Genomic DNA, 15,048 nt, shown 5'->3' with positions numbered 1-15,048 from the left:
AAACACCGGATGAGGCCAGCCCTTAGACCTAAGCCGCAAGATGAGGTCCTCAAGATCACTGCCTCAAAGAGAGCTGAAGCTGAGGCTATCGGATATGCTGCTGCCATAGTTGCAGGGGAGGAGAGATGATTGTTGCCTCATCTTCCTACCATCGATCCCATCTTTCCTCCAACCATGAAATCCACTGACCAAGAAGGTGACCCTAGCTCCAGCCGTAAGAGGAAGTATAAGGAAGAGGTTGGCAGCATCCATTGGAAGGATTTGAAAGTTGCCATGCAGCCAAGTAGTTTTAGGTATGTCAACAATTTCTTAGCAAGACGTCGATCCACTGTTGACGAGCTTGGCGAGCCGCTAGATGAGAATGAATCAGATCGTGACCAGATGAAGAAGCTATCTTCTTATGTAAGTGTTATTCTGTCATTTCTTTATTTTCTTCCCTCTTTTTCTTGGTAGTGACAATCATCTTGTCATGTAGGTCATGACTGAGTATGACGACAGATTACGAGAGGTTGAGCGATACAAGGCAAAGTTTAAAGATAATAACCAGCTTGTGAATGATGGTAGAAAAATGAGCAAAGCTTTAGCTGAGGCCATCCGCCTCAAAGATCAACACTTTGAGAGTTTGAAGAGGCAAAATGGTGAGAACGTGAGGCTCAAGAAACAACTAGAAGGGACTGGGAAACAGTTGGAGACTACTATCCTCGAAGTTTCCAAGGTTAAAGGGGAGTTGGATAGTGCCTTGGTTAAAGTTTCTGAGCTAAAGAGGAGTATCCCAACTGAGAAGGACGCTGCCATGCAGGAGTTCTTAGGTTCTCAGGCCTTTCATGATGCTTTTAAACCTCACTACATCCGGGCGGCTAATTTTGAGAAAAGGAAATGGATAGTCGTCCTTGAGCGTTACGATAATGGAAGCATTATCCAAAAGTACCGTGATGAGATGGATGAGTACCGACAAAGAGGTGAAGCCTTCGCCCTCGCAGTTGATCCTAGTAGTGAGGATGACTCTGATAATGTGGCTAGTGTCGGTGAGCAATCTAAGGAGAGTAAGGATGGTTCTGGAGATACCGAGGATGGTGGCGATGACGATGCGATTGAAATGCAGAGTGATATTGTTAGGGGTTCGGCCTCAGATAAGGATGACTCATAGTGCCTTTTTTTTCTGCATGTATTTTGAATGTACTAGTTTGTTGTTTGTGTGGCATGTGCCATGTACTCTAGATGTACTAGTTTGTTGTTTGTCTGGCATGTGCCATGTTATAAGGTTGAGGGTTTTTTGTTTGTGTATGTTTGCAACCTTGTATTGTGTGCTTTGATGTTATTTGCCAAGTATTTGTACTATCATTGATGAATGTTTGGCTATGTTTGAATAGATCCCTTGTTTGGACATAAGTCATGTTGACATATATTTAGACTTTATTTCATGTTGTAAGCATTCGTGTTGAAGCTTCAAACCTGAGCGTTTCAGTGATAGGGATGTAAGGGAGTTAGGACCAACTTGTCTAAATCACCTCTTTATTGAATTGATGCCAAATGGCCTTCATTACATAGGATGTCGAATGGTCATAGCTCAACACTTGTACAGTGTGAGTCTACTTGTAATAGTACTTCAAGTGATCAGCATTCCATGGATGGCCAAGGGTCTTGTCATCGGAGCTCCTGAACTTGTAGGAACCAGGGTGGCTGAGCGTGCCTTCACTCAGGACTCTGTTGCAGAGTAGTCTTTTCTTCAATACCCAGTCCCCCACTTTGAAAGAGCGAGGTTTGACTCTTAAGTCATAGTAGTTGGAGATGCGCTGCTTGTAGGCGACATTCCTCAAGTGAGCCTGGTTTCTGTGTTCCTTGACTAGATCCAAGTTGAGGGTGAGTTGTTTGTCATTTTCACTTTGCATGTAGTTCTGGACTCGGAACGTTGCTTGCTTAAGCTCAACTGGGACAACGGCCTCTGTACCAAAGGCAAGTGAGAATGGAGTTTCTCCTGTTGAAGTCTGATATGAAGTGCAGTATGACCAAAGAACTTGGGGTACAAATTCTGGCCAACAACCTTTAGCCTTGTCTAAGCTGGTTTTCAAAGTGCGCTTGATTATTTTGTTGATGGCCTCAATTTGTCCGTTAGACTGGGGATGAGCTGAGGAGGAAAAACATAAGTTGATGTTGAACTTAGAATAGAACATCCTGAACTTCTTGTTATCGAACTGTCGCCCATTGTCGGTGACTATCGCATTAGGAATGCCAAATCTGCAAAGGATGTTCTTCCATACAAAGTCTTCTATTTTTGCCTCAATAATGGTTGCCAAGGGTTCTACTTCAGCCCACTTTGTGAAGTAGTCAACTGCAACGATTGCATAGCGGACCTTGCCCTTTCTTGCAGGCATTGGGCCGATCAGATCAAGTCCACATTGGGCGAAGGGCCAAGGGATGATCATAGGAGTAAGAGGCTCAGGAGGGGAGTGATGAATAATTGCGTAGCGTTGACACTTATCACATGAGCAGGATATTCTGATGGCATCTTGGTGGAGTGTTGGCCAGTAATATCCTTGGCGAAAAGCCTTGTGTGCTAGGGATCGAGATCCAGGATGATCTCCGCAGACTCCTTCATATATTTCTCGAAGGACAATTTCTGCTTCCGTAGGTGTGAGGCACCGTAAGTATGGTAGGTTAAAACCTCGTTTGTAGAGTTGGTCATTAATGATTAGGTAGCAGGTAGACTTGTATCGAATTTGCTTAGCTTGGACTTTATCATTTGGGAGGGTGCCATGAACAAGGAATTTATAAATTGGGGTGATCTAGCTATCCTCCTGTTGCAAGTTGCACACTTTTACGACCATGGTGCTTGGTGTTACCAACAATTTGACATGAATTTTTCTCCCAATCTTGTCTTCCACTGCTGAGGCGAGGCGAGCCAAAGCGTCTGCATGACTGTTTGCCGCTCGAGGGACTTGAGTGATCTGGTAGTGGAAGTGCTTGAGCAAAAGCTGCGTTTGCACAAGATACGCTGCTGTGGAGTTATCCTTAGCATCAAAGTTGTTCATGACCTGGTTAACCACCAATTGGGAGTCACTAAAGATATTAATTTGTTTAACTCCAAGGTGTTTGGCCAAACGTAAGCCTACTAAAAGGGCCTCATACTCGGCCTCATTGTTTGACGCCTTGAATTTGAAGCGAAGAGCATACTCCATTGCCACTTTGTCGAGGGTAGTCAGGACTAGTCCTGCTCCACAGCCTTGTTAGTTGGATGAGCCATCAACATATAGAGTCCATACTGGGAGTGTTGGTTCTACCGTCCGAGTTTCCAGGGGTGATGAAGTCGCTGTCTCAGGTATAGGAGAAATGTCAACGGGATAAGTGAATTCGGCGATGAAATCTGCAACTGCTTGGCCCTTTTCAGCTGGCTTTGGGTGGTAGGAGATGTCAAACTCTGAAGTATTTGTCCCGAAGTGTCAGGACTCTGAAGTATTTGTCGAATGGGGTGATTGGTAAGCACGATGATGAAGTGTGCTTAGAAGTAAGGACGAAGTTTCCGAGCAGACATGAGTAATGCTAGAGCTAATTTCTCAATGTTGGAGTATCGTGTCTCCGCATCTTGTAGAGCCTTGCTAGCGTAGTAGACAGGTCGTTCAATACTATCATCCTTACGAATGAGGACAGAACTAACTGCTGAAGCTGAGATCGACATATAGACAATTAGGGTGTCGCCAACTTCAGATTTGGAAAGCAGAGGGGCTTTACTCATGTACTCCTTGAGGTTCTTAAATGCTTCGCCACATTCATCAGTCCACGTAATGTACTTCTTACTTCCCTTAACTGCTTTGAAAAAAAGAGTGCATTTGTCTATGGCCTTAAAGATGAACCTAGTCAAGGCTACCACCTTGCCAGTAAAGCTCTGGATGTCTTTTGAGGCTACTGGTTCTTTCATGTCCATGATTGCTTTGATCTTCTCAGGGTTAGCTTCAATGCCTCGTTGGCTAATCATAAAGCCCAAGAATTTTCCAGAGCCCACGCCGAAAGTGCATTTGTTAGGGTTCAACCTCATTCGATACCTCTTCAGGGTAGGGAAGGTTTCAGACAAGTTGGCGATGTGTTGGTCAACATGTTTGCTTTTAACTAACATATCATCAACATAAACTTCCATGTTTTTCCCAATCTGTTCAGCGAACATTGAATTGACTAATCTTTGATAAGTCGCCCCTGCATTCTTTAGGCCGAATGGCATGACTTTATAACAAGGACCACTTTTGTTGCCCACGTTGGATAATTGACTTCATAGATGAAGCCTATGCTTTTGAGTTTTTCAACTTCTGCCTTCATTGCTTCATATCCTTCAACATCATAAGATCTTCGCTTCTGTCTCATCGGTTTGGTCTTGGGATCAATACTTAAGTGATGACAGATGATATCGGGAGAGATGCCTAGCATATCTTCATATGACCAGGCGAAGACTTCAGTGTTCTCTTGCAAAAAAAAGATCAATGCCAACGGAATGGGTGGTGACAAAGTGGTGTCAATCTTCATTATGCGATCTGGATAATCTTTTGAGATAGAGACCTTCTCCAACTCTTCAGCAGGTTGTGCTTCCTGGGTGAAAGAGTCATCTCGAGGATCGTCAGGTTGATTGTTACCACCGTGAATATTCAAGTTGGCTTTGTCCGAGCTGGTCTTGATAACTTGGTCATGTATAGAAAGTGTTTCTTTGGGTACATGCAAGTGTTGTTGCTTGACTGAAGTGTTGTAACATGATCGTGCATTAAGTTGATCTCCTCTGATGTAACTGTTGCCATAGGGGGTTGGAAATTTCATCAACAGCATATGTGCGGATACGATGGCCTTGAGATCATTGATGCCTGTGCGCCCAAAGATGACATTGTATGTCGTTGGACAGTCAACCACCAGGAAGTTAGTGGTGATGGTGGCTGTGCACGGGCCTGTACCAATGGTGAAAGGTACATGTACGCTCCTTAAAGGTTGCACGACATCACCAGAGAAGCTTATCAGAGGAGAAACCAAGTGATCGAGCAAGTGTTCAGCTACATTAAGTGTTTTGAAAGCTTCAGCAAACATGATATTGACCGACGCCCCCGTGTCGACCCGGATTCGTCGTACATGAAAGTTGGCTATGTGAGCCTCCACAATCAGTGGGTCGTTGTGAGGATAGATGATACCTCTTTCTTCCTCAGGGTAGAAACATATTGGATCCCGGTTAGGCTTTTGATACTTGCCTCCCCTGATATCTTCCACGTGAAACACTTGGTGGCCAGGCTTCAACATTTGTTCATTGTTTTTCATGGCTCTGTTGGATGATTCAGATATGGGTGTGCCACCGCTTATGGAATATATCACATTCACTTGGCGTTGGTTGCGGTTATCCCTTGGAGGGTGGAGGAGGAACTGGTCAATTTTTCCTTAACGTGCCAAAGCTTCAATATGATCACGGAGAGTGATACATTTCTCGCCGTCATGGGCATTATACTCGTGGTAACCACAAAACATGCCTGTGTTCTTTGTGGACTTGTAATCTGGCTTTCTCGGCCTTAGCTTCGGTATCAAGTGAGCTATACTGGGGTAAATAGTTGTGCGTGTGGCGTTCAAAGGTGTGTATGTCTCATACCTCAGGGTAGGACCCTTCTTGACACTGTTTGGCCCACTGCGTTGACTGTCTAAGGGTGGGCATTATCGTGGCGATACCTTTGGTTATCGCGATAGTGCCCCTTACTTTCTTTACTAAAATGAGACTGGTAAGGATGGAAGTCTTTCCTCTTACCCTGAGAATGATACGCCTGTTGACTTGGTGAGGTATGAGGTAGGGCAGGAGGAAGCGTCACTGCCGTTTGGAAGGTTGAGGTCTTCTCATTAGGTTGGATCTGGCTTCCACTCCTCATTTGCTGATAAGGGATGGTTGTAGGGAGTTTCTCTTGATATGTCATTGCCTTGGTGGAGGCATGGTTGTATGCCTGTGCCATCACCTCAGAGTAAGTCTTCCAAGTGTTAGCATTGATCATGTACTTAAAGAAACAGTCGTGTAGGCCTGCCGTGAAGGCTTTAAGGGCAGTCTTGTCATCTGCCTCAGTGCAGCAAGAATACTCATGGCTGAAGCAGCCAGTATAATTTCATAGTGACTCGTCCAGCTTCTGGCGAATAGTGTACAAGTCATCTGCGGAATGCAAGCGATCTATCTGGAAGATGTGTTGAGAGACAAACAGTTTCCACAGTTCCTCAAATGAGTTTACTGTCTCAGGTGGAAGATGGCAATACCAATTCAGAGCTCCGCCAGAAAAGGTATAGGGGAAGAGAAGACATCGTTCTTCGTCAGTGTGCATCTGGTATGCCATGGTGGACTCAAAAAGGTTAAGGTGTTCAATCGGGTCCTCCCTTCCAGTGTAGAGTTGTAAGCCAAGCTTCTGCTTTGTCTTTGCTTGGAGGGGGTGTCGAGGATCCTCCTTGTAAGAGGGCCAGGCCTAGGTTGGTTCCAGTCAGGTATTTCGCCCTGACGTTCGGCCTTTAACTTGTTTACTTCCTTAAGGAGTTATAGGACAAGGGGGTCCTAAGTGGAGTCCAGTACTGCTGGATCCTTCTTCCGTAAGTCTCCATCACCTCTTGGAAGTAGGAAAACTTGATCAAGGCCATGAGATTTTTCTTTGGACTCACTGTACTGACTTCCAGGGCGAGCCTGTCGAAACGCCCCCAAGTCCCCCGTACCTTTATATTTATTTAGGACATGGGAGAGGACCGAATCTTTCAGAAACCCTTGGGTCATTTACCTTCAAGCTTATGTGGATGGGGTTCTCTCGACGTTGCCTCAGGAAGTCCCGACAGTCACAATAAACAGCTTTTGATCCTTCTACTCCTTCTGCAAGAATGTGCCTTCTTCCACTTCTCCTGCTTCGGGTCGAAGCAACTGGGTCAAGAGAGGTCTCATGTTGATCAACACCTTGATGAGTAACTCGCTCCCTATTAAGGATATCCATGTTGAAGGTAGGTGATCCCTCGTGTTGGGGGGCACCCAGGTGGTGGTTGACTTCCCCAGGGGCGATGAGTTCGTGTGTTTGAGTATGCCTAGCTTCATGGAGCATCCCGAAGAGCTTCTCATACTACTCTTGGAGGATTTCATTCTTTATCGCTATCTTGTTGTTCTGAGCCTCTAGCTCATCGACTTTAGCCTGAAGAGCAAACTTCATTCATTCCTTCTTTCGTTGCTTTGCACTAAGTGCGAGGGGGGTGTCGTTCTGCGTGCTGTGGCTCCCTTCACTCCCCATGTTGGAGAAGGGTGCCTGGTCGAAAGATAGTGTACGAATGGTGGAAATCAACTTGACAAAACTAGAGAGAGTAGGAATAAGTGTGATTCCCATAGACGGCGCCAAATGTTGATGCACAAAATCGGCGAGGACTTTGGTATAACAGAAAGTATCAAGTTTGTGACCTTCGCTAGATTGCTCTAGTCATTAGTGTGGATAAGTATGTAAATAGATAGAGACAGGGAAGCAAACAACACAAGATGTACGTGGTTCACCCAGATTGGCTACGTCCATGGAGTAGAGGAGTTCTCATTAGTTGTGAAGGGTTTACACAAATACATAGGTTCAAGCTCTCTTTTAGTGAGTTCTAGTGAATAGTTTAGTACAAATGACATTATGGATTATTGTGGGAGAATGATCTCCTTTTATAGAAGAGAGTTTCTAGCTTTGTTTTGACATTGCCACATGTCGTGTTGTGATTGGCCTCTGATATCGACTCGTGTTGCATTGTGATTGGCCTCTGATACCAAGACGTGTCGCGTTGTGATTGGCCTCCTGGTTGGAGGAAACGTCTTGTGGGTCCTTGACGGTATACTGTTGACCGGTACTCAGTAGTTTCGGGATTGGTCAAGTATGGTACAAACAGGTTCTAATGAGGCCTTCACTTTACGGATGCAGAACTATTCGGGCGGATGTGGTATACCTGTTTAAGTGAATATTTGATCAGTTAAGGATATATGCCCCTGTGTGTACAAAATTCGAAATTGCTAGAGTTGAGAAAACTGACTTGCACCTAAAGTCAAACTTTAAGATGTATGATCTCAGGAAGACTCAACATTACCTAGACCTGAAGTTTCGAGCTAGTTCTAATGGTATTCTGGTCCACCACTTGAACTAGACTTAGAAGGTGTTATGTCTGAGTATACCCTGATCATCTATATGCTAGATGCAAATGAGACCTTTACGGAGGATATGGAGCATAAAGTTCCATATTGGAACGTGAGGCAACCCTATCTAAGTACAATTGGCGTTTGTTGTATTTAGCTCAATGCACTAGAATCGGACATCTTTTGTGTTGATAATCTTTTGGTATAAAGCAGCACTGCGCTTACACGCCACCACCAAATTTGGTGTTAAAGACATTTTTTCGTTACTATGAATTTGGGCTTATCTATCCCTATGCATCTCAGAATAGATCACACCCCCTTGATCTTCGGAATGATGCTTACCTTGTGGGATTTGTTGAATCAAACTATCTATCTGATCACACAAGGTACGTTTCTGAATGGTTATGTCGTTACCATTAAGGAACATCGCAATATCTTGGAGGTCTGTGATATAGACCTTTAGTTGCGAAACCTTTGAACCGTTCCAAGACTTACTGTATCTTATCACGTGAGAGATATGGTCGAGAACTCTTGTTGAGCATATTTAAACTTCTTTCGATTTTCATCCATTATTGAGTCCTAACAACTATCCATGAAGACAACGCCGTATATATCGACCAGATCGTGATACATCCAACAAGTCAATGCCAAGCATATTGTGTCTACATCAGCATGAGCATCAAAAGATTGAAGTAAAGCAGTTCGATCCCAGACAACCTTGCTGACCTATACACAGAGTCAATGTCGAAGTCTACCTTTCAGAAGCTTGTTCGAGGAATTGGTATGCATAACTTTCACATTTGCAATGCTTATAGTTTCATTTGGAAGTTCGGTCAAACTCAGGGGGAGTATCCAGAAGTACACTCACTTGACCTTAATGTACTCTTTTTCCCTACGCTTAGGAGCATTTTTCCCACTGAGTTTTTGCTACCTGACTAGGTTTTGACGAGGCATCCATCTTGGGTTGGTCATACCCTTGTGTACGTCCTACTTGTGTCCTGAAGACTTATAGTTTTGACTTAATGCAACTTCTCACTTTTCTCCTTTGGTTATGGGCTTTTGTCCCACTTTGGGTTTTGTCATAGCGAGGTTTTGTGAGTTTTACCATCCATGCATTCTTCCGTTTGTTTTGAGACTAGCATTCGCTACTTGTGCCGACTAGATAAGACGACTTCATCAACTGCTTCTACATTTGCCTGAAGATCTGATGCACCATCTAACACTCAAGGGAAGTGTTGTGACATGTTCTAATACATATTGTGATTATGTAAATCCTAAGTAGAGATAAATTAGGAATCCTTTGAAATCTAGATGATTTTTCCTAATAGACTTTATATTACTTAGAGAACAAGTTTCTTTTTTTCCTTGTTATTATAAATAAAAGGAAAACTAATGGAAAAAAGTTTAAAAACTTTGAGTTTTAACGATAATGACAAAATAAAGGGTAAAATGAATATTACCAGGATTGACTTTTTAATGTAAAAATATGGTTTTTCGTTAAAATAAACAATACTAAAAGCATTTCGTTAAAATTCCCATAAATAAAAGCATAAGTACTAAAGAATTAATACACAATTCCTCAAATTTATTATTCACTCTCTTTGTCTCCATGCCGCATTCCACAACAAAAACATATATAAAAAAATAGAAAAAAAAAAAAAAAAAGGAAAGTAAGAGAGAGAAGAAAGGACATATATAGAAAAATAGAAATGAAAAAAAAAAAGGAAAGTAAGAGAGAGAAGAAAGGACGACTTGGGAGACTGAGAGGAAGAGAGGTCTTTGTTTCCTGCGTACTCGATTCCATCCGACTGCTGCCCTCGATTTTGTCTGATTGAGGTACGTGCTCGTCTCAGATGATCATCCATAATTCGAATTATCTAATTAGATGGGATCATCCGTAATTCGAATTTTGATGGCTGCTTGTCAATCCGTTTCCCATTTAAGTAGATGGGGTTGTGTGATTTCCCTTAACTCCTGGTCATTTGAATGATCTGTCGATTTTTTTCAGATTATTTCTTTAAATTGATTGTCTGATTTCGCATATGTTGGCGTATTGTTCTTAATAATGAGTAATTTCCATAAATGTCTTCTTGATTAAGTTGATTTTGTGGTGTGAATCAACCTAAAACATACCATTCACCGTCTTCTTAAATTTCGGGATTTTATTCTTATTTGATGCTAGTCCTAAGGAATACTGTCCTGTCTTCTGCTCTTCTACTTCCAAACAAAACCCTATGATGGTTTCTTTGCTCCTCATTGTATTCAACCGTCTGCTTACAATATTTTGTGGGTCGGTCTTGGTTTCAGGGTTTCGAAAGAGAGAAGGGGCTATTGAGTTCGAAATTTGATATTTTGTATGCGGAAGAAGTGGGGAAAATTTGAGGAATTTGCTTTTCTCTGAGAGAAGAAAATGTTGGAGGGCGGCGCCAAATTCACTGGAATAATTGGTCTAACCAACCATGGTAACAACTTTGATGATTTGTCGCAAGGCTTCTACCACAAACTCCATGAGGGTGAGGGTACCAACATGTCCATCGACAGTATGCAAACGAGCAACGATGGAGGCTCTGTGACCATGTCTGTAGACAACAGCAGCGTTGCTTCAAATACTAATGATTCCCACACTCGCATCTTGAACCACCAAGGGCTGCGGCGACGTGTTAAGGATAACTATTCTGTGCAACAGAGTGTTAATCGACGAGGAAGAGTCACACATGCTCTAAGTCATGATCAACTTGCTCGAGCTCTACTGGACAGCCATTCCTTGACAGAGGGGCTTGAGAATTACGAGGACTGGACAATTGACTTAAGAAAGCTAAACATGGGTGAAGCTTTTGCACAAGGTGCTTTTGGGAAGCTATATAGAGGTAGCTACAATGGTGAGGATGTTGCCATCAAACTTTTGGAGCGGCCTGAAAATGACCCAGAAAGGGCTCAGCTGATGGAGCAGCAGTTTCAACAGGAAGTCAAGATGCTGGCTACATTGAAGCATCCAAACATAGTTCGTTTCATTGGTGCCTGCCGTAAGCCAATGGTTTGGTGCATTGTAACAGAGTATGCTAAGGGGGGTTCACTTAGGCAGTTCTTGGCAAAGCGGCAGAGCCGATCGGTTCCATTGAAATTAGCAGTCAAGCAAGCTTTGGATGTTGCGAGGGGTTTTGCATATGTTCATGGGCTCGGTCTGATTCACCGGGACTTGAAATCTGACAACCTGTTGATTTCTTCAGACAAATCTATAAAAATTGCTGATTTTGGAGTTGCCCGTATTGAGGTGCAGACGGAAGGAATGACTCCGGAGACTGGGACATACCGCTGGATGGCGCCGTAAGACTTCTAACTCTTTAGCTGAAATATCTTATTGCTTTGGTGCTGTGATTGGCTCATCTACTTTATATTCCCCTTTGGGAGCTGCTTTCATGGAATCATGGCTTTTATATGCTTCAGCATCTTCTATTGAATTCTCAATTCTCAGTCTGGCCTTTTTTTAGACAACTTTAATTTCAATGTGACAGTTGTGTGAATGCCTTCCAGATAAGTATACTTCTTTTTTGGCAGATATAAATGCGCCTCATCTTTTGGTTACTAATATTTGGTGTCTTCTCTGCCTTGGTCTTTTGCCGTTGCTAATTAGTAGGCATGTACCTCGTATTTGATTTTGCTTCTTTTTTTTTATTTATTCTCGTTTTCATCTTTATTTATTGGGTCTCTTCGTTGCTTGTTAGTAGGTATGTACCATGTTAGAAAGCATTTTAAAAAGTTTCGTGTGGAATTGTATGTTACATCAATTAAGCAAAAAGATTTATCGACAACTTTATCGACAAAAAGATTTAGAGTGTCTATGTTAGAGAAGTTCTTGAACTTACCTTGGAGAGTACTTGTCTTTTTCCATACTGAGCAATACACGAAGGTTCTCTGTTTACGTCTTTGAAATGAAAGACATTGACTAATATGTTTTTGTGTCTCTTGATTTTCATTGTAAAATTAAATACCTGTTCTACAATAGCCTGGCAACGCATATGCTTGCTTCAACAACCCTAAGAAGATACCGTGTCTGATAGTAACCAAGATAATTTCACTCAGACCATGATTTATTGCTGTCCGTTATACGAAATAGTTTCACATAACTCAAACTTCATTCAAAACCTTTCTGCATCCCCTCCCAGAAAAGAAGAAATAAGAAAAGAAATCAGCCTAGAATAACTTTTTCCAAGCAACTCATAAGTCAATCAACTGAAATTGAACCATGATTTGGTTCCAGAACAAGTCGAAAATTTTTTGGGGCATGGAGTTCATGCATAAGAACAGTTGTGGTGCGTCACACATCTTGCAATGACGAGTTGACGGGGAGAAGTGGGTTGTGAATAGGTGAATTGTAAGTCTATCATGCACGGTTTGAGGATCATCGGTTGAACTCAGAAACGAAACCAAGCACAATGGCAGTTTTCCTGCCCTGGTGAGTCATGGTGCTGGGTACTGTTGTAGTCACTCTTGGGAAAGGTTGTATGGAGAAGGTGGCTCTTAAGATTGAAATTTGGGTTCTTCTCTTAGCACAGGAGGACGTGTTACAACCGTTCTCCATGATGGAGACACATAAGATGCATGTATGGTTGTGCTTTTATGGTGTTCTCTTTTTAGAGGAAAAAAAAAATAATGGAAAAAGAAGCTTGCAGTTAGATGGAGACACAGATGATACATGTATGGTTGTGTTAGTTGGAACATATTGATGTGTTGAATGGATTATAATTGGAAGGGTCGTGACATGTGGATGTGAAGTTGGGGTCTAGTAATTTGATTCTGGAGTCTATACTGTGTACTCAGGTGTTGGAAAATAATTTGACTGTGAGTCTATAATTACATGATTAATGTGTGATGCACCGTGCGCTGTAACCTGAGGGTAGCTCAAGTGCTGTAGCCTGTCTTTTTTCTGCATAGGATGGACTTTAAAATTGATGTCCAATTCCATAATGGTTTGTTGTTATAATTTTTTCAGGTCTTCCTTTTTAATAATAATTTTGTTTTTACATATTTTAATAAAAATAATTCGTTTTCCTGCGGGGCTCTCCCATATGAAAATGTCGGTATTAGCTATTAGTATCTATGAAACTAGGATCAATTAACTAATTACTTCAATTTTTTTTTTTTTTGGCTTGTTGCCCTTAAAAGTGTATCATATGAACTATGGGTGTTATTGCATCATTGATTTTTTATTTATTTAAATCTCATCAGCTATTACTGGCTTCCGGTGCTATCTTGTTTTGCGACTTTATCATGGCTGGATGTTATCTGTTTCATTAATACATAGGTTGTTGGCATGGATACCCCTATAAGTGGGTACATAATTGCACTCTTTGATTGTTTGGCTGTGTGCAGGGAGATGATCCAGCACAGGCATTATACACAGAAAGTTGACGTTTATAGCTTTGGGATAGTTCTTTGGGAACTTATAACAGGGATGCTTCCATTCCAGAACATGACAGCGGTACAGGCAGCTTTTGCAGTTGTGAATAAGGGTGTCCGCCCTAACATTCCGAATGACTGCTTACCTGTTCTTTGTGAGATCATGACGAGATGTTGGGATGCAAACCCTGACGTGAGGCCATCCTTCACTGAAGTCGTGAGAATGCTCGAGCATGCAGAGACAGAGATCATGACGACTGTTCGGAAGGCCCGGTTCAGGTGTTGCATTACCCAACCAATGACAACGGACTGACCCAAGAAGAAAGATTGGAAAAGAGGAGTTATGAATAACAAGATAAAAAGAGGTAAAAGGAAATGAAAAAGAGAAGAGAGAGAAAGAGAAGATAATTATATTGTAAGCCTTGTGTATTTATCAGGTTTAATTTCTTTGTTGAGATAAGGAATTGGTGTCTTTTATTCAAAACCGAGATATATATGATTTTGTGGTATGATAAAAGTATTTATGCACAAATGTATATCCGTATTCCTTAGCGGAGGAGATAATAACCTACCCCAAGCGATATATTGGATGATTTGGAATGATAACGAGATTCAGATTGGAATGATGAGTTGTATATACAATAGGGATACGAGCCTCAAGCAATCTCGATAGAATTATAATTGTGACACTTCCATAACTAAATATCTTACATTTAGTATCAGAGCCCTCACAAGCCACTCTAATCCTCCTATGTACAAGGCATCGAGAATTGTTTTCTTGCCGTGCAGGTTAAACAACCGGTTACATATTATCTGGGAAAACCATGCACGCGCCAGCATGTGGTGGCTAAAGCCATCCTAGTTCGTATGTGAGCTCTAGCTCCATGAACCTCGACACTGTTGAACCACCCACTGGTATCAACTACAAGAAATGAAAGCAAGATCTTTGAGATCATGCTAGGAGTCATGGATTGGGATTTAGCACTGAGAACTGAGGAACCTCCTGTGCCACGAAAAATGGCAAAAATCAAACAAAATTTCCCTAATGATTATCAAGAGGAGCATGACCGATGTGGTTCGAGGATGCTTCCCACATGCTACAAATGCCAAGGACTTTCTTAAGTTCATTGAGGAGAAGTGCAAAGAGTCACCAAAAACTGAAACAGGTAATCTTATGAACTCACTAACCACCATGAGATACGATGACACATAAAGTGTACAAGAATACATTCTGTAAATGATGGACATTGCTGGAAAACTCAAGACTCTCAAGGTACCCATATCTGAAACTTTCTTGGTACATGTGACAATGAACTCCTTGCCTGATAGTTACACACAACTCAAAGTGCCCTATAATGCCTTGCGTGAAAAATAGGATGTGAATGAGTTAATATCAATTTGTGTAATGAAGAGGACAGGATGAAAAAGGAGAAGTCTGAGAAAGCATCGATTTTCAAAGTACCACCAAATCCCATTAGCCATCCAACAGTAATGTTGCCAGGAAAGACACTACCAAAAGTGCTCCTTCCCCAAAAGAA

The 15,048-nt window shown here is 42.1% G+C and overlaps 1 protein-coding gene across 1 annotated transcript; it reads left to right on the top strand.

Moving 5' to 3' along the window:
- Positions 1 to 9,793: 9,793 nt before the first annotated feature.
- Positions 9,794 to 14,034, top strand: LOC137737641 (serine/threonine-protein kinase STY13-like). The gene is made up of 3 exons (XM_068477182.1): positions 9,794 to 9,949; positions 10,421 to 11,437; positions 13,484 to 14,034. The coding sequence occupies exons 2-3, from the start codon at positions 10,524 to 10,526 to the stop codon at positions 13,821 to 13,823; spliced, it is 1,254 nt and encodes a 417-aa protein (XP_068333283.1). The 5' UTR covers positions 9,794 to 9,949; positions 10,421 to 10,523; the 3' UTR covers positions 13,824 to 14,034.
- Positions 14,035 to 15,048: the final 1,014 nt, after the last annotated feature.

The sequence above is a fragment of the Pyrus communis genome, chromosome 6 (assembly GCF_963583255.1).
Source record: "Pyrus communis chromosome 6, drPyrComm1.1, whole genome shotgun sequence".
NCBI classification, from domain to species: Eukaryota; Viridiplantae; Streptophyta; class Magnoliopsida; order Rosales; family Rosaceae; genus Pyrus; species Pyrus communis.
Note: the sequence above shows the minus strand (reverse complement) of the source record. Positions and strands in the feature narration are given on the sequence as shown.